Raw genomic sequence first — 24,134 nt, 5'->3', positions numbered from 1 at the left:
AGTTTTTTGACAAACACCCTTGAGGAAAAGTTTTGCTTTGTTTTATTTTTGCATTGGGTGAGCTCTGAGGTCAAATTAAGATAACCTTAGGAGTGGGGTCTTCCAAGAAACCACCAAACATGTCAAATAATGACAGTCCTCTGGGAATGTAGTAGAGGTGATCTCATCATCTTCTGCCTTCCCCTTTCCCCCATACAGCTGCCAGGCTATTAGTTTTCACCAGGTTTGTGGACTGTTGAGTTTCAGAGCTACTATAGAGCTGCAGTGGCAGGATGGGAATAAAACAAAATAAAATGCTACAAAGTTTACTGGTCTTAAAGATTTAACCATCTTTCTTGAATAAGTTCTCCCCAGATTGTGGCAAGACTTTGGTTAATTTCTCATTTGGAAAATGTTGACACTTTTTTTTTTCTGCCATTGTTCTTGTTGATTTAATGGAGGTGATGATTTTCAAATGTCCTTATTTTGACATTTTTGTTAGTCTTACTCTTGAGTTTCAAGAGTTCTATTTTAGAGTCTTGTTATGTAGTTTACAAACATTTTCTCCAACTCTGTCACTTGTTTTTTAATCCTCTTAACAGGATCTTTCACAGAGTAAATAAAAGATTTTTGCTTTGATGAAGTCCAGTTTATTTTTTTCTTTTATGGATGATACTTTTGGTGTTATTTCTAAGAATTCCTTTTCTAGGTCTAGATACTGATGATTTCTATCTTTTACAGGATTAATAGTTAATTACATTTAACATTTAAATCTATAATCCATTTTAAATTAATATTGATATAGAGTGTGAGATTTAAGTTGGTATTCTTTTTTTTTTCTCTCTGTATATTCAGTTGCTCCAGCACCAGTTGTTGAAAAGACTTTTTCCCCCATTAAATTGCTTTTACACTTTTGTGATAAAGTCAGCTAGCCATCCTCATGTAGGAGTTTGAGGAGATTATAGAAAATATAGATGAATTCTAGAGAGTTAATTCATTCTCTTATATAGGAGGCAGTTAGATCCAAAATGAAAAACCAGTATAACCAAATTGTTTAGAAATCAGGTGGGGGAGGGATGGTTAGAGAAGAGGTGGTGGGTAGTGCTACTTTTCATACAAGCTTTGTTTGATTCTTAAATATGCAGTTGTGTAATTTTAATTAAAATAAAAACAATACTATAAGGTAATGCCAGTGCTTAGGGGAAATTTTTTTTTTTTTTAAAGATTTTATTATTTATTTGACAGAGAGAGAGATCAAGTGGGCAGAGAGGCAGGCAGAGAGAGAGAGGGGGAAGCAGACTCCCCACCAAGCGGAGAGCCAGATGTGGGGCTTGATCCCAGGACCCTGGGATCATGACCCGAGCCGAAGGCAGAGGATTAACCCACTGAGCCACCCAGGTGCCCCTAGGGGAAATTTTAAAACCATAAATGTCTGTATTTTTAATTTTGAAATGTTTTTAATGTGGAAAAAATACTCAGAATAATGCATGGTAAGAAATATAAAACTTTAGAGTTCAAAAGTGTGTACCTGCTTAACCAACTCTAGAATTAAAACATTGGCAGTTCCTCCATTCTTTTCCCTTCCAATCAGACCTCCACCTCTGTCCTTGGGAGACAACCATCAAACCTTTTATGGTAGCCACCTTTTTGTTTTATATTTTTGCTATTTTTTGAGCTATATGTTTTTTCCTATTAATGAAATGTATATAAATGGATCTTGGCTTTTCCAGCATTGTTTGTGAGATTCATGTCTGTTTTTGCGTGTAAGTATAGTTCATTCAATTTCATGGCTGTGCAGGCATACCTCATTTTATTGCACTTCACTTTGTTGAGCTTTGCAAATGGTGTTTTTTGTTTTGTTTTACAAATTTAAGGTTTGTGGCAACCCTGTATCTAGCAAGTCTATTGGTGCCATTTTTCCAACAGCATTTGCTCACTTCATGTCTTTTTGTCACATTTTGGTAATTCTTGCGACATTTCAAACTTTTTATTTCTGATAGTGATCTGTGATCAGTGATTGTTGATGCTACTGTTGTAATTGTTTTGTTGTGCCACAAACCACAGCCATATGAGATGGCAAACTTAGTAAATGTTTTGTGTGTTCTGACTTCTCCATTGACTGGCTATTTCCCTGTCTCTCTCCTTTAACTTGGGCCTCCCTATTCCCTGAGAGACAGTGTTGAAATTAAGCCAATTAATAACCCTATAATGGCTTCTAAGTTTTTAAGTGAAAGGAAGAGTTGTGCATCTCTCACATAAATCAGAAGCTAGAAATGATTAAGCTTGGTAAGGAAGGCATGTCAAAGGCTGAGATAAGGCCAGAGGGTAAGTTTGTAAGTCTTGCACCACCAGTTAGTCGAGGTATGAGTGCAAAGGAAAAGTTCTTGTAGGAAATTATAAGTGCTACACTAGTGAACACATGAATGATGAGAAAGTGAAACAGCCTAATTGCTGATGTGGAGAACATGTCAGTGGTCTGGGTAGATCAAACCAGGCACAACATTCCCTTAAGCCGTAGCCTAATCCAGAGCAATAGGCCCTAACTCTCTTCAGTTCTGTGAAGGCTAAGAGAGGTGGGAAGGCTGCAGAAGAACTGTTTGAAGCTAGCAGTTTGGTTTACAAGGTTTAAGGAAAGAAACCTTTAGAACATAAGAGAGCAAGATGAAGCAGCAAGTGATGATGTAGAATCTGCAGCCAGTTCTTCAGAAGATTTCTAGCTCAGATAATTAACAAAGATGGCTACACTAAATGACAGATTTTCAAAGTAGACAAAGCAGCCTTATATTGGAAGAAGATGCCATATAGGACTATCATAGTTAGGAAAAGCCAGTGCCTAGTTTCAAAGTTTCAAAGGGCTGGCTGACTCTTGTTGGGGGGCTAATGCAGCTGGTGACTTTAAGTTGAAGCCAGTGCTCATTTACCATTATAAAAATCTTAGGGCCCTTAAGAATTGTGCTAAATCTGCTCTGCCTGTGCTGTATAATAGAATAACAAAGCCTGGTTGATAGCGTATCTTTTTATAACTGTTTCACTATTTTAAGCCTACTCTTCAGACCAACTGCTTGGATAAAAAGATTCCCTTGTAAATACTACCTCTCATTGACAGTGCACTTCATTAAGAGCTCTAACAAAGGTGTACAGTGAGGTCAATGTTTTCATGCCTGCTAACCCAACATCTATTCTGCAGCCCATGGATCAGGAAGTAAATTCAACTTTCAAGCCTTACTGTTTTAGAAGAACATTTTGTAAGACTGTAGCTGCCATAGATAGTGACTTCTGATAGATGTGGACCAAGTAAATTGAAAACCTGGATTCAGGGCACCTGGGTGACTCAGTTAAGTGGTTGCCTTCAGTCAGTAGATATTGATCCTGAGTACCCTGAATGCTAAGGTTAGCATATAAAGAATTCAAAGCAGCTTTTCTAACTATATTACAAATATCAAAAGAAAATAAATTCAGGGATACCTGGGTGGCTCAGTCAGTTAAGTAACTTCCTTCAGCTCAGGTAATGATCCCAGAGTCCTGGGACTGAGTCCCACACCAGCCTCCCTGCTCAGCAGGGAGGCTGCTTCTCCCTCTCCCTCTGTTCTCCCCTCTGCTCATTCTCTTCTCTCTTTCACACACTCTCTCAAATAAATAAAATCTTAAAAAAAGAAAACCTGGATTCACCATTCTAGATACCATTAAAAACACTCTGAATTCATGAGAAGTGATCAAAATAAAGACATAAACAGGAATTTGGAAGAAGTTGAATTCAGCCTTATGGATGACTTAGAAGGTTCAGGACTTCAGTGGAGGCAGTAACTGCAGATGTGGTGGAATCAACGGGAGAACTAGAAGTGGAGCTTGAAGATGTGACTGAATGGCTGCAATCTCATGATAAAGCTTGAACTGATGGAAAAGTTGCTTCTTAGGATGAGTGAAGAAGAAAATGCTTTCTTCAGATGGAATCTGCTCCTGGTGATGATACTGTGAAGACTGTTGAAATGGTAACAATGGAAATACATATTACATGCACACTTAGTTGATAAAGCAGCATCAGGGTTTGAGAGGATTTGGCTCTAATTTTGAAAGAAGTTCTACTCTGGGTAAAATGTTACCAAACAGCATCACATGCTACAGCGAAGTAGTTCATGAAAGGAAGAGTCAGTAGTTGTGGCCAACTTCACTGTTTTCTTATTTTTAAGAAATTGCCACAACCACTCTAATCTTCAGGAATCACCACCCTAATTAGTCAGCCACCATCAACATTGAGGCAAGACCGGCAAAAAGATTGACTCGCTGATAATCCAGAAAATGGTTAGCATTTTTTAGCAATAAAATATTTTAAAATTAAGGTATATGCTTTTTAAAAGACATACTGCTATTGCACACTTAATGGACTATAGTATATTGTAAACACACTTTTATATGTACTAGGAAACCAAAAAATTCATTTGACTTGGTTTTATTACAGTTTTGCTGTAGTGTAGCAGTGTGGAACTGAACCCACGCTGTCTCTGAGGTGTGCCTGTATCATAGGGGACATTATATGAATAGCCCACAATTTATTCATTCTGTTAGTGATGGAAATTTGGATTGTTTCTCCTGTTGTAGGCTTTCATGAATAATCCTGCTGTGTATTTCCTTGTACATGTCTCTAGTGAACATATGCACACATTTATATTTAGTAAATTTTTTGGAGTTAAATAGCCTAGTTTTAGAGTGTATTTATGTTTAATTTCAGAAGATATTAAAAACTTCCTTCCCAAAGTGTTTTGTAACAATTTATAATCTCATCAGCACTTTTGCACTTCATCTTCACCAACATTTTGTATTGTTAATCTTTAATTTTAGCAATTTTAGTGGATGTGTAGTGTTTTTAATTCCCATTTCCCTGATTCCAAATGTGATTGTACCTTTTTATTATTTATTGACCAGATTTTATAAATATTTTGTGTATATTTGAAAAGAATGTGTTTTGCAGTACAAAATGGGTACGGTATTTATATACATGTCAAGTCAGTTTTGTTAAGCATGTTGTTTAAAACTTCTACATTCTCACCAATTTAATTGCAGTATGTTGGCTCAATTAGAGATGTGTTAAAATTTTCTACTGTTATTATGGATTTATCTTTCTTGTGTTACTGCCCATTTTTACAAATTTAGAATTGTTCCTGAAATGTTTCTGATGAGTTGAACGTTTTATCATCATTATTTCTCGTTGTCTTTAGTAATTCTCTTTGCTTTGCCGTCTGCCTTAATAACAATATAGCTACACGGGCCTTAAAGTTAGTGTTTGAGTGGTTCATTCCTTCCCGCCCCAACCTTTAAGTTTTTCTGTGCCTTTTTGTTTCAGAATTGTTTCATGTATCCACCATATCAGTTTTTCTTTCAATCTGATCTAACACTTCTTCATCTTTTACTTACAGTATAAAGTTTGTTTAGATTTCTTGTGATTATTGATGTACTGGGGCATAATTGCGCAATCTAATGTGCTTTCTATTCTGTTATGTTCTTTTTCTTACCTTTCTTGCTGTCTTTTTATTCTTTCCTCCCCCCATCTTTTTTTTAACTATTTTGTCTGTAGCCACAAATCTCACAAAGGTATTTTTATCTGAAAATAATCTTTTTTTTATTCACTTTAATTTTGAAGGAAATTGTTACAGGATATAGAAGGTGTTGCTCTAGTATGTCCCATTTTTTTCTGATGATGTACCATTCTTGTGTTGTCATTGTCATTTCCTGTATGTAGCCATTTTTCCCTGGCTGCTCTCAAGGTTTTCTCTTCAGCCTTTAACAGTCTGACTATGATATGTGTGTAGAAATGGTTCTTGATATTTATCCTACTTGGGTTTGTTGAGATTCTTGGATCTATAAATTAATGTTTTCTATCATCTGAGATGTTTTTGGTTATTATTTCTTCAACAAACATTATTTTGAACCTTTTTTATTCTCTTCTGTTGCATCTTGTACATCAGTGTTGAGTTGGGTTATATTAATGTTGGACTGCCTGATATTGTCCTACTGGTCTCTGAGACTGGTGATTTTTTCTTCATTTTATTCTGTTCTCTGGACAGTAATTTATTGCCATATTTCAAACTCACTGATTATTTTTCTGCCTCTAATCACCCCCCTCTGTTGATTTTTTAATTTCAGTTATTTTACCTTTTAACTTTTTCTTTATGGTTTCTATCAATCTTTGAATTTATTTTCTTTTTTTGTTTATTTTTTTAAAAAAGACCTTATTCATTTTTCAGAGAGAGAGAGCACAAGCAGGGGGAGCAGCAGGCAGAACATGTAGAGGGAGTAGCTGGCTCCCCACTGAGCAGGGAACCCGATGCAGGATTTGATCCCTGGACCCTGGGATCATAACCTGAGCTGAAGGCAGTTGCTTAACTGACTGAGCCATTCAGGCATCCCTGAATTTATTTTCTTTTAATATTTGTAATATAGTTAGAAAAGCTGCTTTGAATTCTTTATATGTTAACCTTAACATTCAGGATACTCAGGATCAGTATCTATTGACTCCCCCTTTTTTCCTGAGTATGGATTACAGTTTACTGTTTCTTTGTATATGATATAATTATGCTCGATAACTGGACGTTATGAATATGATTTAGTGACTCTGCTTTCTTTTCATGTTCTTCTGGGAATTTTTGGGTGAAATTTATAGTCTGATTTTGACACTTGCCCTGTGATTTTCTTGCTCCTAGAGATGCCACTAATTTCCATGTGTTCTCTTGATCTTGAGTTCTGTTCTCTGGCACTTCAGCCTTATAAGGCTTCAGCTTCCTGTTGCCCAAACTATGCACACTTGAGAAATTTCTGCTGTTGAAAAAGCATCAGTAGTACAGCTCTGTTTTTCAAGTGTAAATATACTGATCTCTGCTAACTTTTTCCCCTTGACCCCTTCAGTTCTTTGTGCATACATAATTTATCAGTCATCCAGTCATTTGGGCAAAATTTATACTGAGAATTTTTGTTTGCTTCTCTGGTTCTTACTGCCATATTCTTTCATTTAAATTTCCATTTAAATTTTCAGCTGCCTTTCTAGGCTTAAGTTCTGAGCCCTACGGTAATATCTTTTTCCAGAGATGATTTTTGTTTGCACTGTACAAACCAAGTAATGTCAACCATTACTTGTATTGTATGGGATCTCCAGCAGTCTGGGATTACTTTAATTAAATTTTAGGGATTGAGTTTATTTTTTCACCTAAATATCTTTAGGTAGGGCTGCAGTACATGCAAGGACTTGTTTATTTCTGGCTCACTAGAGTTTAGTCCTTTGGGGTCTCAGCTCAAATAGTGGGCCGCAGTTAGCATGGTTCCCACCTTTTCTGAACCTTGCATTCCCTTTTTGGTTCCCTTAACTCTGTAATAATGTTAGAAATAACCATTAGTTTCTCAGCTGCCTCATCTGGATTGGCAAAACAAACTTTCAAGGCAAAAGTATCCTTGGGTGCTGGGTTGTTATTGTTTTTTAAGATTTTATTTATTTATTAGAAAGAGAGTGAGCATGGGGGGTGGGTGGGTGGGAGAGGGAGAGGGAGAAGCAGACTCCCTATTGATCAGGGAGCCCAAAGGGAGTCTCATTCCCAGGACCCCAGGATTGTGACCTGAGCTGAAGGCAGCCACTTAACCAACTGAGCCACACAGGCACGCCAGGGTGCTGAGTTTTTAACTATAGGTTTCCATCTTCGATCCTGGCCTGGTCATTCTTAACTGTTGTGTTAGCTCTTCGGTGCCTTTTTGGTGACTGTTTTTAATATTTTGTTCAGTTTCTCTAGTAGGTTTCAGTAGAAGGATTGATAAATATTTGAATATTCTGCTATTACCTGCAGTTATTTCAGACATGTTTGGATTGATAGGTGCGTATCGTTGTGATAATGTTTATAACTCATGGCTTGGGTTTTTTCTGTGGTGGCTTCATTCCTAATTATGTTAGGAGGTGGCAGAGATAGCTACTGGCTGCTCTGACATACATAATTCTCCTAGCTGTTATTTCCACTGAAGAGTATACCTTTCCTAGTAGTTTCAGACATCCTGAGAAGGATTTTTAATTTCCTACTCTGGCCTACATTCTCATCCATGAAAAAATTACTGTGGCTACCTGAGGAATTCTCATTAGTGTGGATGTCACTTGTTCATTCCTCAGTTCAGGGCTGTGTGATGGGTACCATTTTAACAGTTGAGTAAAAGTGTTTTATTAATGGGCAGTCAGGGTGCTATTAACATAAATAGGAAAAGGAATGTTAGGTGAGATAACAGATTGCTCTATAATAGTTTTCATAGATTTTTGGAGTATCCTGAAAAGAATTTCATTAAAAAAAAATAGTAGTTGACTGGTAACATTACTTGTAAAAAACGATTTTGCTCAGTTTATATGTCTCTTGAGATTAACAAACTGACAAAATGTTTGTAGAGTCACTGCTAATAAAACAGTAAAATACTTTTATGTCTTTTTTCCCTTGCTTTCAAAAATTAAGATCTAGACCGATTATTAATCTAAACTTATTCTTCTAGGGATAGGGATAATTTAATCTATCTTTAGGATAAAGTTGTATCAGTTAGCTATTACTGTATAAGAAACTACTCTAAAACTTGGTGGTTTAAAGCAACATGTTTATTATTAAAACAAGTCTGTGAGTCAACTGGGAAGTATTTCTGGTCTTGGCTGGGCTCATTTATGGGTCTGCAGTTAGCAGTTCAGGAGGGTGGCTTTGCTGCTCTTGGCAGGGTTCTCTAGGATGGCCTGTGGTGGGACATTTGGGCTGTGTTGTTTCCTGCAGCAGATTAGACGGGGCTTGTTCTTATGGTGGTAGCAGGATTCTAAGAGCAGAAGCCCGCAAGGTCTCTTGAGGTTTAACTCAGAATTGGCAAACTGACATGTATGCATTCTGTTGGACTTCTTTAAAAGGAAGCCTAGAGTTAAAGGGTAGGGGGAACCACTCTCCCTCTTGATGGGCGAAACTGCAAAGCTTCATTGCCAAATGCATGGATAATGGAGTAGTGTAGAATTGGGGCTATTTTTGCAGACAGATTTTTTGATTCATGCTGTAAAGCTCATTTCTGTGTTCTAGGTTGAGCACTGTTATATTTCAGTAGGAATTGTGTTTGAGTATAGAAGTTGAGACCCGTATAAATTAAATATATCAATCTGTTTTGTAGGATATATGTATATATACATATATATATGTTTTGTAGGATATATCTGATTTGTAGGATATATCTGGTGATATTTTGGAAGCATTGCTCATGCATTGAATTACCAATTGTAGAGTAATTGTAGTACCAGTGATAGGTGTTGAAAGATGAGTGATTTTTGCATCTGTTCTCTTTGGGTTATAAATGATGGTATTCTTTTTGTGCTCATTATTATTACTCTAACTTCTTTAATTTGAGATTTCATTGTTTCCCCAAGTTTATTAATATTTGCATATTGTGATCTTAAGTGGATTTGTTGAAGTGTATTTGACATATAATAAATCTTAAATTTTATGTGTATAATATGAACAGATTTGGTATCTATATACACCTATGAAACCATCACCACAATCAAGATAATAAACATATCCTTTACCCTCAAAACTTTCCTTGTGCCCCTTTTTAGTTCTTTCAGACTTATTGCTTCTCCCCTTAGCAGTATATAATCTTTTTGTCTACATTTTTTTTACTCATCATAGTTATTTTCAGGTTCATCCACATTGCATGTATCATTAGTTCACTCTTTTTCCATTATAAAGCTATAATGTAAGGGTTCATATGTTCATGGATGTTTTTTCCTTCAGCTTTTGGCTATTACAAATAAAGAACATTTGTATGTAAGTTTTTATATGAACAAATTCTTTCATTTCTTTGGGTGAATATGTAAGAGAGTGGAATGACTGATCATACATGTAGTAAGTGTATACTTGACATTTTAAAAAAATGTCAAAACTACTTTTTACAAAGTAGTTGTACCATTTATCTTCCTGTATGAGTGTATGAGAGTTTCAGTTCCTTCACACATTTGCCAGCATGTGGTATGGTTGGTCTTGTTAATTTGAGCCATTGTTATAGTTGTGTAGTGATAATTCATTATGGCTTAAGTTTGTACTTTTCTAATGAAAAGCAATAGTATATTTTCATGTACTTAACACTCGTGTATCTTTGATGAAAGATTTCACCAAAAGATTTGTGGCTTCAAATCTTCTGCCCATTTTTTGATTGGGTTGTTTTGTTTTAATTGAGGTTTTAAAAAATGGATTTATTGAGAAATAATTGACATGTAGTGAAGTACAAAGTGGACAGTATAAGTTTTGAGATATGTATAGTATACACTTGGGAAGCTATCACCACACAAACAAGATACTGAATACATTTATCACTCCTGAAAGTTTCCTCATGCCTTTTTGTGATTCTTCCCTTCTGAGCCACGTTCCCCTTTTGGGTCTTTCAAAAGCATTTAGTCTAGGGTTACTAGTCAGTGCTACCTGAATTAAGAGGTTTTTCCACTCTGTCTGAAGGAAGCAGGTCTTATTTTTGGCTTTGTGTGAGACTAGGGCAATAATCATTGTCATCCTTTTGAGTGGCTCTTTCCTTGGCCTTGGGCTTGTTTTAATAATATGGGTGTTCTCACTCTGTGCAGTTGTCTTCTCTAGTACTCTGCCCTGCAGTCCCTAGCTGTCTTAGCTTTGGACTTCCAGTTAAGTCTCCTCAACTCAGAAACCACCAGATTCAAGCCTGGGTATCCTGTTTTCAGGTGAGGGTCTGTAATAAGTTGGGGTCGTTGGAGGGTTTATTTACCTTTTCTATTTCCTTTCTCTTGGGCTTCACCCTCTGTATTTCCCTATCTAATATCTGAAAACTGTCATTTCATATATAGGTCTGGTTTTTTAGGGTTTTCAGATGGAGGGCAAACTTAGTCCCTGTTAATCCATGTTGGCCCTTATGTGTATTTTTTTTTTCTTGGTACTTATTTTTTAAATGGTATTAAAAAAAAGATTGTTTACCATCTGAACCATTTTAGTGTACAGTTCAGTAGTGTTAAGGATATTCACATGTTGTGCACCAGATCTCTAGAACTTCCTATTTTGCAAAATTGAAACTGTGTACCCATTAAACTCTAATTTTATCACCCCCTCACAACCCTTGGTTAGCAACCTTTTTACTTTTTTTCTGTGATTTTGACTACTATAAATACTCGATATGAGTGGAATCATACCATGTTTGTCCTTTGTGGTTGGCTTATTTTACTTAGTGTCATATTCTCAAGGTTCATCCTTAATGTGACTTGTGATTGGATTACTTTATTTTTAAAGGCTGCACAGTATTCTGTTCCAGTGCTTCATGTATATACCACATTTCCCTTACCTATTCCTCTGTCTGTGAACTTTCAGCTTGCTTCTCCCACTTGACTGTTGTGAATAATGCTACAGTGAGCATGGGTATGTAAATCTGTCTTTGAGATCCTACTTGAATTCTTTTGGATATATACCCAGAATTGGGATTGCTCGATCATAGGGCAATTCTATTTTTAATTTTTTTGAAGATGTATTTATTCTTTTGAGAGAGAGAGAGAGTGTATGCACGCAAGCAAAGGGAAAGGAAGAAGGGAAGCAGACTCTCTGCTGAGCAAAGGGCCTCACCTGGGGCTTGATCTCACCACCCTGAGATTGTGACTTAAGCTGAAACCAAGAGTTGGACACAACCACACGAGCCACCCAGACACCCTGTAAATGAGATTTTTGTAATTTTGTTGTCCAGTTTGGTCATTATTAGTATATAGAAATGCAACTGATCTTCACATGCTGATATTCTGAAATTTTGCTGAAATCATTTATTAGAGTAAATTTTTTAAGACTCTCTAATATCTTCTATCTAAAAGATCATGTTGTCAGCAGATAATTTTACTTTTTCCTTTCCAATTTTGAGATCATTTGCTTCTTTTTTCCTATCTGTTTGCCCTGACTAGAAGTTCAGTACCATGTTGAAGAGAAGTAGCAAGAGTAGGTACTCTTGATCTCAGGGTTGTGAGTTAGAGCCCCACATTGCGTGTAGAGATTATTTAAAAACAAAATCTTTTTTTTTTTTAAGATTTTATTTATTTATTTAACAGACAGAGATCACAAGCAGGCAGAGAGGCAGACAGAGGAGGGGAGGGGGAAGAAGTCTCCCTGCTGAGCAGAGAGCCAGATGTGGGGCTTGATCCCACGACCCTGAGATCATGACCTGAGCCAAAGGCAGAGGCTTAAACCAGCAACCCAGGCGCCCCATTAAAAAAATCTTTTTTTTTTTTTTTTTTTTTTTTTTTAAAGAATAGGCACCCTTCCTTCTTACTCTTAGAGGAAAATAAAATCTTTACATCTTTCACTATTGAGTGTGATGCTAGCTGTGAGCCTTTCACTTATGGCATTTATTATGTTGAGGGTAGTTTTCTTCTATTCCTAGTTTGTTGAGTGTTTCTGTCATGAAAAGGTATTGGGTTTTGACAGATGCTTTCTCTGCACCAATTGAGATGATCATGTGGTTTCTGTCCCTCATTCTATTAATATGGTGTATTCCATTGATTTTCATTTGTTGAACCATTCTTGCATTCCAGGAATAAATCCACCTTGGTCAATGTGTAGAATTCTTTTAATGTGTTAACTTTGGTTTTTAGTATTTTATTGAGGATTTTTGCTCAGTATTCATCCAGGTATATCGATCTGTTGTTTTCTCATTGTGTCCCACACTCACCTAAACAATATCCTAATTATACTTTTTAGGTATGGATTTAAAAAGTACTTCCTATCAAACTTCATTATAAATTCCTCATTAATAATATAGTGTTTACAGTGACTTGGTTTGGCTCTCTGGGGAACAAATGCGATTATAAGGTTTTTTTTTCTCAGACTTTGAAATATTACAGAGAAAAATAAAAAAGAACTAAAGTCAAAGGTTACTGTCTTTGTGTGGTGTTTAACATTTAAAGCATTTTAAAGTATAGGTAAGTGGCATTAAGTGCATTCACACTGTTGTGCAAACGTGTATATCCTTGTATTAGTCTACTAGGGCTACAATAACAAAATACACTGACTTGGTGGCTTGAGCAACAAATTTATTTTCTCACAGTTCTGGAGGCTACAAGTCCAAGATTAAGGTGTTAGGTTTATTTGAGGCTTCTCTCTTCTCAAGATGGCTATTTTCTTTCTGTGTCTTTACATGGCATTTCCTCTGTGCATGCATCCTGTGTCCTTATGTGGCATTTCCTCTGTGCGTGTGTCTTTTTCTTCCTATAAGGACACCAATCCTATTGGATTAGGGCCCCATCCTTATGTCCTTATTTAACCTCAGTTAACTTTTTTGAAGGCCCTTTCTGCAAATGCAGTCACATTGGGAACTAGGGTTTCAACATATGAATAATCAGTTCATAACACCTTTTATGTAGTGCTTCTGGTTTATTTCCTAAGAACCTACCATCATCAGTATAGTCATTTCTTACTGTTGTTCTAACAAATTATCACAACCTAGGTGGCTTTAAACAACAAACTTACTGTCTGGCAATTCGAAAAGCCAGAAGTCTGAAATCGGTATCACTGGGCAGAAATCAAGGTGTCAGCGGTGTTATTCTCTCCAGAAATTCTAGGGGAGGCTCTATCCCTTGCCTCTCTCAATTTCTGGTGGTTACTCACATTCCTGACTATGAGTTCAATCTTTAAGGCCAATATTTTCAAATCTCTCTCTTCTCTGTCATTGCATTCTCTGTGTATAGTGAAATTGCCTCGTCTCCCTCTTTATAAGAATACATGTGATTGTAGTTAGGGCCCACCCAGATGATCCAGGATAATCTCTCCATCTCAAAATTTTTTAACTTAATCACATCTGTAAAGACTTTTCTTTTGAGGGGGGAAGGGTCATATAAGGTAATATCCACAGGTTCTGGGGATTCGAATGGATTCTTTTGCAGAGCCATTATTTTTTCATCCCATTACACTCAGCAATTCATAGTAGACTTTTAGTGTTCTTACTGTGATTTATAGCTTAGCTTGTAATAGGTCACAGTATCCAGTTATGGGTAGGTAAAGATTGGGGGCAGTGGGTGGCCAAGAGAGTATTCTCGCCTCTTCTAGACATTAACGAAGAAAACTCCAGGTCTGTGGTTCTAAATGTGTGGTCCTGGAAATAACATCACCTTAGGAATTTGCTAGAAGTGCAAATCACTGGGCTCTAATTTAGAATTACTGAATCAGGAGCTTTGAGGGTGGAGGCTAGCAGTCTGTATAACAGGCCCTCTGGGTGATGCTAGTATGTGCTAAAGTTTGAGAAACAGTTTGTCAGACTGTTGACATTATTAGTGTTAAATCAGTGTTAAGACCATATTCACCTCCTTCTCTAGCTCTTTTCTGCTTCAGTCTAATACTTCAATGAGTCTAGGATTTATAGTCCACAAACTTTGTTTTCTGTAGGGATGTAAACATTTAGTACTAAAATCTTGGTATTGATGATCAGTGAAATTAATTAATTTCACTCAATAAAAGTTTGCACCAGGCTGATTTTTTATCAGTTGTGTTTTTACTTATAGTTATTTCATAAAGTAATATTACTGGATTCAGAAGTGTTGTGAACTTTTTTCCTAATCTTTAAGTGGGCCTACACTGTTGTACTTTTACTATGTGCTACCCAGTGAAAATGCTGAAATAAGATGAATGAATTCTTATCCTCCATGTGTCCATACTGTAGTTCAGAAAACATGTAAGTGAACAGCTGATACAGTTATCACCAGTTTCTGTACCAATTGAGAAACACTAACTGTGAAGAAATTGAGATGGGACCTTTCAAGGTGACTAAACTAATTATTGCAAAGCTAGTAAAAAAAAGTTTCAGTAAAATTAAAGAGAGATAGAAGGTAGGATAGTTCACTATGCGAAGCAGCGAGAAAGCTGAGAAGGCATGGGGACTGTTCTGGACTTTGAAGGAGTTTAGTATTAGAAACCTGCAGTGAATGGGAAAGTAAAGATTGGGGATAATTGATAAGGATGAGATCGTTGGTGAGTACTGTTGAAGGCCTTGAATCATAGATTTGATATCCTCAGAATAGCCATTGCAAAATTATACATTACATGATTCTAGGAAGAATAAATTTGAGATGATAGTCTGGAAATAGAATAGTTATAGGAATCTAGGTGAGAATGGCAGTAGGTATGGTGGTGCCATTTTTTGTGAATAAGAATGCAAAAGAATAAGTTAGTTTCAGGTTGGGGAAGATGTGTAGAGTACAGGATGAGACATACTGAGTTTTCAGAATTTATGGAATGTGCTAAAATTAGGGGTAGATTTTTCAAGTCGTTTTCAGTGGAATGTTGGGATAGCTGTTATACTAGATTGTGAATTAAATGGAAGAAGCAGGAGAGTACCAATATGTACTATCCTCTAGAATAATGGTCCTTGGCATTTAGTATTTAATCACTGTTAGCCATTATTGTATTTATTGTTAGTATACTTTTATGCCATCTCATACTTTTTTGTTCTTCAGCTTTTTGGTGTACTTTTTGGTATATATGTAATAGTATTAGATAAGCATCTAGATAGAAGTGTGTGTTTTATTAACAAATACTGATTTTAATTGCTATACTATTAAAATTAATGAAAATAAGTTGTCGTAAATTTTTTAAAAGAAAACTAGAAAGTTTGTCATTTGAATAGATTATTGTTCATAAAAAAAGTGGTATTGAGCAAGTTTCCTGAAAGTATAATATGATCATGTTTTAGTTGAACCACTTTTTTGGACACGTTATGTCAAAATAACTTGTTTTGTGATTTTTAATTTCAAAGAGTAAGTGTGTCATAGATGTATTTATTCATACCTGACACAAAAATTAAATGATGGTCTTTACATGTATTCTTTCAGGTTTGAGTTAATTTCGAATGAGATTGTTTTTGCAACGAGATGTTAATAAGACAAAATCTAGGTAAGTAGAATACTACTTTGTTAAATGTTATATATCAAAGTAGGAATAACAGAAAAAGTTATGTTTTAAAACTCTGCCTTCAAGTTGAGATTTAATGAGTTTTTCAATAAAATTTTGAAATACAGAGAATTGACTTTGAGGTACTTGCTTGAGTTGATTTGGTGGAAGTAACAATAGTCATCAAATTGTGCTCTTAGTTTTCCTTTATGTTGAATTTAAGTATGTGACTATTAAACATGTGAGAAAATTGAGCTGGTGTTCGGTTTAGCTATTCAGAAAACAGTTGAGTAAGAGATTTACTGCATGCTTCAATGTTCTCAGTAGATTATAGTGCTCGAGTAGTTTTTGCTTTTGTGAATTTTACTTATTTTGATTAATGGAGTACTTCCATAAATTGATTAAATTTGCCAAATCGTGACTTCTTTATATTAATATAATGTTTAGAATATAAATGATTGTTTCAAAGAGTATCTCTGTTGGTCATTGAATTGGTCAAAGTCATTAAATGAATTTTCTAATTTAGCATTCTGATTTGCCTTCTTTTTTTAAGACTGTTGACTTTCAGGAAATTGAATTGTGATCATGTACTTTTTGGTCTGATATGTGAAAGAATGTTTTTTGGTGTGTGTGTGTGTGTGTGTATGTGTGTGTCTTTTAGGTTTTATTTATTTATTTGAGAGAGAGAGAGAGAATGAGACGGAGTGTGAGAGGGAAGAGGTCAGTGGGAGAAGCAAACTCCCCACCAAGCAGGGAGCCTGATGTAGGACCTGATCCTGGGACTCTAGGATCATGACCTGAGCCAAAGGCAGTTACTTAACCAACTGAGCCACCCAGGCGCTCTGAAAGAATGCTTTTTAATAATAGAAACTGTTCAGATGTTAAAAAGACTTACTGTCTTTTGGCAAATGAACATGGTTTCAGGATATAAACGGATTAAAAGGGAATACTTAAATTGTAGTTAACTTGGTCTTTCTCTAATGTAACTAGACATTTAAGCTGTTGGAAACTTGCTGATCTCAAAGTTAAAAAAAGGAAAATTAAAAATCTAGTATGAGAAGTGCTGTAGTTGAGTGATATGCAGTTAAACAGTGTGTTCTTAGTAAGTGGTTTAGGCATAATTTGAAGGAGAGTTTCCGTTTTATTGCTATTATATAATAGTAATTGTAGTGATTGTGCTGTATGTTGTGTTAACTGCTTCTCATGCCTTGTTAATCTTTATAGTACTTTTGAAGGTAGGTACTCCTGTGTAGAAAATTTTTACTTTTTTGGTTTATAGTGAGCTATTTCTTTTCTTTAGGAGGAGTGCACTATCTCCACAGCATCTATTATAAGGAACACTTGCCTATATATCTTCTTGTAGGGAAAAAGAAGCTAGAGTTTTGTACTTAAGGTATTATAGGGATTTTGTTTGTTAATTGAATATACAGTGTTTTAGAACCTTTATTCTGATTTCTTATGTCAGATATTGCTTAAGGGATGACACTGGTTTAACATATTCTGACCCTGTTCTACCACAATTATGCATTTTTTGCATAGAACTTAATGCAAATGTATAACTTACATTTTTATATAAATTAAGTTGTAATTTGTGTATGGTAAAATTTAAAGTATAGAGCTGAATGAGGTTTTTACTTATGTAAAACATATGTAAAACATACATATATGTTCACACATGTAACTACCATAGAGATGAAGACGTAGAACATTTTCATTGCTCAGAAAGTTCCTCATACTCTTCCCTTTCCAGTCCAATAGCCTTCTCCTCCTGAGGTAAAATTTCTGAATTTTATCAGCATAGCTTAGTTTTGCCTGTTCTTGAATTTTATGTATATAGAATTATGTAATAGCATTAGTTTAAATGTGGCTTTTTTCAATCAACATACATCTAGTTGTATGAATATCAGTAGTTCATTATTTTTTATTACTGAGTACTATTCCATTGTATGACCGTGCTATAAATTTTTTATGTAGTCTCTCTGTAATTTTGTTTATTGGATTCTTCTATTCTCTGACCTCACTTTCCAGCATTCTACACTATTTTCCTTCCTCTAGTTGTCCTCTTTACTGTTCCCGTATCACCTGCACAATAAAATGTAAGCTCCATGACTTGGCATACAATGGTCTCACTGCAGCTATTCCAGAATGCCTAGAATTATCTGAATAAACTAAGTCTGATGTTTCTTATGTTTAGTTTTAGTCCTAATTATATGTTGTCACTCTTCCCCAGCCTCTCACCTCCCCCAGCCATCATTGTCCTTCCTCCTGCTCATCTGCTTATCTCCTGAAATATCTCCTGAAATATCTCTTTTCCTTTGGGCCATACTGCAATCTTCTCTTATCCTTTGGGCCAGACCTGGCCATACTGCAGTAGTGTGTTTTCTTTACTGGACTGTGAGCCCCTTGAAGGTAGACACCATCAATGTTGTACTTACCTTAGTAGCACAATGCCAGAGTACTGTGTGTACTTAGTGAATTTTGTAAAACATGGAACAATGAGCATAATTCTCTCTCAGTCATCTAGGGATTCAGAATACTGGCTGGAATGGGATGAGGACATTGGCACAGTTGCTGTTGGGCTGTAGGAAGGAGCCAATGGGGACAATACTGAAACAGCATTGTAGGTATTTTGGAATGCCCTAAAATATCCCCCAAGTCGTCTTTCAATCCAGTTTAAAAAAATGGCGAGTAATGTTCTTAGTTGAGACCTTAAGGAAAACTGTGTTGATTTTGATTACTCTTTTCAAATGAAGGCATTAACCCATGTCATAGAAATTGGAGTGCTTGCTACTAACGGTATTCTTTTTGTGAGTTTGTGCTAGTTATTTCTTTAAAGATTTTAAAGGATGTATTAGATTAATATGAGTAGAAGGCTAGGAAGACTGGTCACATCTATAAAGAAAACTTCTCATTTTCCTAAAGGTAAAAAAGAAATTGGGAGTAGAGAAGGAAATTGAATCATAATCTGGAATTGTGATAACATTTATTTTTATAGCTTAGGAAGCTTGCTGTTTGATGAAGTTTAAAAAATTTGTTTTTATCATTGTAGATCTGTAATATATAAATAATATGCTTACTTAAGAAACTTTTAAAATATTATAAAGTACTTTACACTAGTTTTTTTTCTTGAAATTAGGCTTGTTGGGTTGGCCATTGTAGTCACCTAGGGGATTTTTATGCCTTCTAGCAAGTCCAAAGCAAGGAGAAGTTCTTCCCCACTGGGATCAATTTGTTGCTTTTCCTCCCTACAGCTTCTGCCATAAAGGTTGAATACAGAGTTGGACATTGACCCCATCTCATGCTGTTTCTTCAGATCCCTACAAGGATTTTCTTAGACATAGATTCTTATCAAATGTTAGAACTTCAGTTATTTGTTTTATTTCATCATTGATGTGAAGTATGTTTAGTTTTCTTGTTGATAAAATTTGAGTATTCAGAGAAATATAACCTTCAGGTTGTTTGACTTATGTGTATTTGAAAGATTTTAGGCTAGTTTCTCTTCACAGATAGGTATACCTCAGTTTCAGACTCTTCGTCTTCATTCTGTGCTTCAATATTTTATATGGTCAGCCACTGCTTTTTCCATTTTACAGAGTCCCTGAATCCAAGGATTTGAAGTTCTTTATATATACTTATCTTATATTAGCTAATTTCCTTCATTTTCAAATTAAGTTCTCTGTGCTTCACTGTCTTTAGTAGCAATGTAGTTATGTGCTGACCTTTGTTGCAATGTGAATAAGACTTAAATTAAAAAAAATTTTGTTCTTCATTCTAGATGAGATTGCACAGTGCACATTTGACCTTTTTCAAATATATTGCCAGGTAGCATTTAGTATTTTTGAAATTTTATTTTTTTTAAGGTTTTTTATTTATTCATTTGACAGAGATCACAACTAGGCAGAGAGGCAGGCAGAGAGAGAGGAAGGGAAGCAGGCTCCCTGCTGAGCAGAGAGCCCGACTTGAGGCTCGATCCCAGGACCCTGAGATAATGACCTGAGCTGAAGGCAGAGGCTTTAACCCACTGAGCCACCCAGGCGCCCCTGAAATTTTATTTTTTTTAATGGAAGTCACATACACTTATTTACGTATGAGCAAATAGTGTATAGATGTTTAGAATGAGTAAACTCTCTCACTCAGCACTGTGTTCCGTGTAAATTATCAGAAATAGTTGATATGTATTCTGCATCTTTCTCTTTCCATTTGCCAGTATGTCTTGGACATTTTTCCATATATGGATTACATTTAATATAATTGTTTCCTTGTTGATAGAGACACTTCGGTAAATCTAAAGGTTTTTTGCTTGTATATGCAGTGCTGCAATAAATATTCTTTACTACATTATTGGAATTGTGTGAGAATGTAAGATAATTTGTAGCAATGGATTGCTGGGTCAGTGTATATGTGCACTTTAATTTCTGATGCTGCAAAATTGCAATGAGATTATATCACTTAACATTTTTGCTAGCAGGGGCGCCTGGGTGGCTCAGTCGTTGGGCGTCTGCCTTCTGCTCAGGTCATGATCCCAGGATCCTGGGATCGAGTCCCGCATTGTGCTCTCCACTCCGCAGGAAGCCTGCTTCTCCCTCTTACACTCTCCCTGCTTGTGTTCCCTCTCTCGCTGTGTCTCTGTCAAATAAATGAAATCTAAAAAAAAAAAAAAAAATTTGTTAGCAGTGTTTGAGAATATCTTTCTCCACCCCCACCAAGTATTATTAACTCATGTTTTAATCCATGACAGTCTAATCGGTGAAAAGTGGTATTTATTGGTGCATTTTTTTAAAAAGGATTTTACATTTCCAAGTCTTTTGAGAAAGCAAAATTAATGCAATGCAAATCAGAACATCCAATTAATAAATATAACAACAAGCCAAAGTAGTTTTGTTAATGGATTAGCCCATTTATTATGGGCTAGCAGTGTTTCAAATGGTGGAACTTCTACTGGTCTTTCAACTCCTTCAGTCTTCTGATGGCGCACTTCACTGTGACAGCAGGAGTGGTGTTGTAATGGTAGGTCCAGGCACCACTGGCTGCTCTTTTCATGTAGGAACCACAATACCAGATCCTGACAGCTTGTCTTTTCCTCTTGGTTTTGCCACAGAGAGAGCAGATGTATTTGGCACACTGACCCATTTCAATCCTCACCATTTTCCTGAGTGAGGGACCATAATGGGTCCCGTATTTACCTATGATTCTGACCTTCTTGGTGCATTTAACTATACTGTTGCAAACTTGAGAGAGCTCTCATTGTGTTTTACATTTACATTTCCCTAATGACTAATGATGCTCAACATCCTTTGAAGTGATTATGTGCATTTTTATCTTAGGTGAAATGTCTGTTCATGTCTTTTGCTCATTGTCTAGTTGGATTATTATTTTTTACTGTTGTTTTGAGAATTACATATTGTAGCTACCCGTCCTTTGTTAGATAGGGTTTTTCTAAGTACTTTCTCCCATCCCAGTCTATACTTTGTGTTTTTGTCTTCTTAACAGCATCTTTAAAGTTCTAAATTTTCATGAGGCTCAGTTTATCACATATTTTGGTTTTTTTGGACGTAGCATTGTGATTTTAATTTCGTATTCTGCATGTTCATTGTTAGTATATGGAAATATAGTTGATTTTTTTCCAAGATAGAACTCACCTAAAATATATTATTAATTTTAAAGTAAAAAATTGAGTGACTTTTTAGATTTGCAGTATTGTGCAATTATCACCTCTAACTAGTTCCACTATATTTCATCATACCCAAGGAAACCCATTAAGCAGTCAGTCCTCATCCGCCCCCCCCCCCCCCGCCAGTCCCTGGAAACCACTAATCTGCTTTTTATCTCTATGACTTTACCTGTCCTGGATATTTCATATAAAAGGAATTATACAGCATGTAACACTTGTGTCTAGCTTCTTTCACTTATCCATAATATTGGTTCTTTTGGGAGCGTTTTGTTTGTTTTTAAATATTTATTTATTAGAGAGCATGTGAGCAAGCATGAGCAGGCTAAGGGGCAGAGGGAGAGGGAGAGTGGAGAGCCTGACGTGGGGCTCAAACCCAGGACCCTGAGGTCATGACCTCAGTGGAAGTTAGATGCTTACTTAACCAACTGAGCCACCCAGAAGCCTCAATAATAAATTTTTTTAATTTTAATTTTTTTTAAAAGATTTTATTTATTTATTTGACACACAGAGAGAGATATCACAAGTAGTCAGAGAGGCAGGCGGAGAGAGAGGGAGAAGCAGGCTCCCTGCTGAGCAGAGAGCCCCATGCAGGGCTTAATCTTAGGACCCTGAGATCATGATCTGAGCCAAAGGCAGAGGCTTAACCCACTAAGCCACCCAGGTGCCCCTGATTTTAATTTTTTAAGTAAGCTCTACTCCAACATGGGGCTCGGACTCACAACCCTGAGATCAAGAGCCGCACACTCTGTCTACTGAGCCAGCCAGATGCAGCATAACATTTTCGAGGTTCATCCATGTTGTAGTATGTAGGTGCTTCGTTCTTTCCCTTTTTTTTCTTTTTTTAAAGATTTATTTATTTGTTTTAGAGAGAGTGCATGTGTGAGTGGTGGGAGGAGAGGCAGAAGGAGAGAATCTTCAGATGGCTTGCTGAGCTGGGATCCCTTCCCAGGGCTCCATCTCAGGACCCATGAGATCATGACCTGAGCCAATACCAAGAGTCGGACACTTAACCGACTGAGCCACTCAAGCACCCTGGTACTTCTTTTTATGCCTGAATAATATTTTATTGTATGGCTATGCTATAGATTCTCTACCTGTTCATCTTTGGATGGACATTTGGGTTGCTTACACCTTTAATCTATTTTGAATAGTGCTGCTGTGTGCATCTTAATCATTTTATAAGTGTGTAGTTCAGTAGTATTAAGTATATTCACACTGTTATGAAACAGATATCCAGAACTTTTTCATCTTACAAATCTGAGACTCTGTACCCATTAAACAGCAAATTCCCTTTTTACCCCTTTCCTCAGCCGTTGGTGATCACATTCTACTTTCTGTTTTCATGAATTTGACTACTTTAGATAACTCATATAGATGGAATCATACAATATTAATCTTTTGGGGACTGACTTGTTTCATTCTGTGTAATGTTCTTAAGGTTCATCCACTGGGTAGCATGTGACAGGATTTTTCCTCCCTGTTTAAGGCTGTATAATATTTCAGTGTGTCATATACCACATTTCCTTTATTGATTCATCCATCAGTAGACATTGGATTGCTTCATCTCTTGGCTATTGTGAATAGTGTTGTTATGAACATGGGTGTGCAAATATTCTTCAAGACTCTTTAAAATTTTTTTCAAATATATACCTCAAAGTGTTATTGCTGGATCATATGATAGTTCCATTTCTAAGTTTTCCAGGAATGTCCATACTGTTTTTTCACCACTTTACAGTCCCACCAACAATGCACACACCTTAACCAACATTTGTCGTTTTCTGTTATCACAACCATCCTAATGGATGTGCAGTGATACCTCGTGGTTTCGATTTGCATTTCTCTGATGATTAATGATGTAGGGCATTTTTTCATGTTTCTTGGCCATTTTTAGATCATATTTAGAGAAACATCTATTCAACTCAAATTTTAATTGGGTTATTTGGGGGGGGTTTTGTTTTGTAAGAATTTTTTAATATTTTCTAGACATTAAATACTTTTATCTACAGTTTGGTAATATTTTCTCCCATGCTGTAGATCACCTGCCTATTGACTCAGTTGATTGTGTGCTTTGATACACAGAAGTTTTAAAGTTTGATGTACTTCCATTTGTCTATTTCTGTTTTGTTGTCTCTGCTTTCTGTATCTAAGAACTTATTGTCAAGTTTGATGATGTCACAAAACTTTTTCCTCTATGTTTTCTCCTGGGAGTTTTATAGTTTTAGGTCTTATGTTTAGGTCTTTGATTCATAGTGAGTTAAGTTTTATTTATGGTGTAAACTTCAACCTTTTGTATGTGTTTATCCGGTTTTCCCAGCACCCTTTGTTGAAGAGTCTGTCCATTTTTCATTGAATGGTCTCGGCATCCTTGACAGAGATCATTTGACTGTTTTGTGAGTGTATTTCCAGGGTCTGTCTTCTGTTCCTTTGATCTGTTTGTCTCTATGCCATTACCAGAGTGTTTTGATTACTGTAGCATTGTAAATTTATTTTTAAATTAATAAATATGAGACATGCAACTTTGTTGTTCTTTTTCAAAATTGCTTTCCCTTGAGATCTCTTGATTTTTTTTTTTTTTA

General features: G+C 36.0%; 2 protein-coding genes across 4 annotated transcripts in view; one reads left to right on the top strand and one right to left on the bottom strand.

The window, feature by feature from the left end:
• The window catches only part of LOC111143144 (zinc finger protein 644), a 106,170-nt gene that overhangs the window by 18,100 nt on the left and 63,936 nt on the right, over positions 1–24,134 (top strand). For 2 of the 3 annotated variants that reach the window (XM_022496643.1, XM_022496642.1), the window contains exon 2: positions 15,830–15,890. The exons of the other annotated variant lie outside the window; for it this stretch is intronic. In XM_022496643.1, coding sequence (XP_022352351.1) covers positions 15,847–15,890 — 44 coding nt within the window. In that variant the 5' untranslated portion in view covers positions 15,830–15,846. The remainder of the gene's footprint in view (positions 1–15,829; positions 15,891–24,134) is intronic. 3 annotated transcript variants of the gene reach the window in all.
• On the bottom strand, positions 20,823–22,354 carry LOC111143643 (60S ribosomal protein L37a-like). Its single transcript, XM_022497463.1, has 2 exons — positions 22,278–22,354; positions 20,823–21,105 (listed from the first exon to the last, which is right to left on the bottom strand). The coding sequence occupies exons 1-2, from the start codon at positions 22,352–22,354 to the stop codon at positions 20,823–20,825; spliced, it is 360 nt and encodes a 119-aa protein (XP_022353171.1).

This window comes from Enhydra lutris, unplaced genomic scaffold, assembly GCF_002288905.1.
Source record: "Enhydra lutris kenyoni isolate GAN:26980312 unplaced genomic scaffold, ASM228890v2 scaffoldscaffold9, whole genome shotgun sequence".
Classification (NCBI taxonomy): domain Eukaryota; kingdom Metazoa; phylum Chordata; class Mammalia; order Carnivora; family Mustelidae; genus Enhydra; species Enhydra lutris.
This window is presented reverse-complemented; position numbering and strand designations above follow the sequence as displayed.

What these genes read in the sequence shown, in the direction of transcription:
- LOC111143643 (XM_022497463.1), bottom strand. Translation starts at nt 22,354, where the DNA reads ATGGATGAACCTCGAAAATGTTATGCTGCATCTGGCTGGCTCAGTAGA. An exon ending in CGGCTCTTGATCTCAGGGTT is followed by an intron (nt 21,106 to 22,277) that starts GTGAGTCCGAGC and finishes AGTTTGCAACAG; the next exon opens with TATAGTTAAATGCACCAAGA.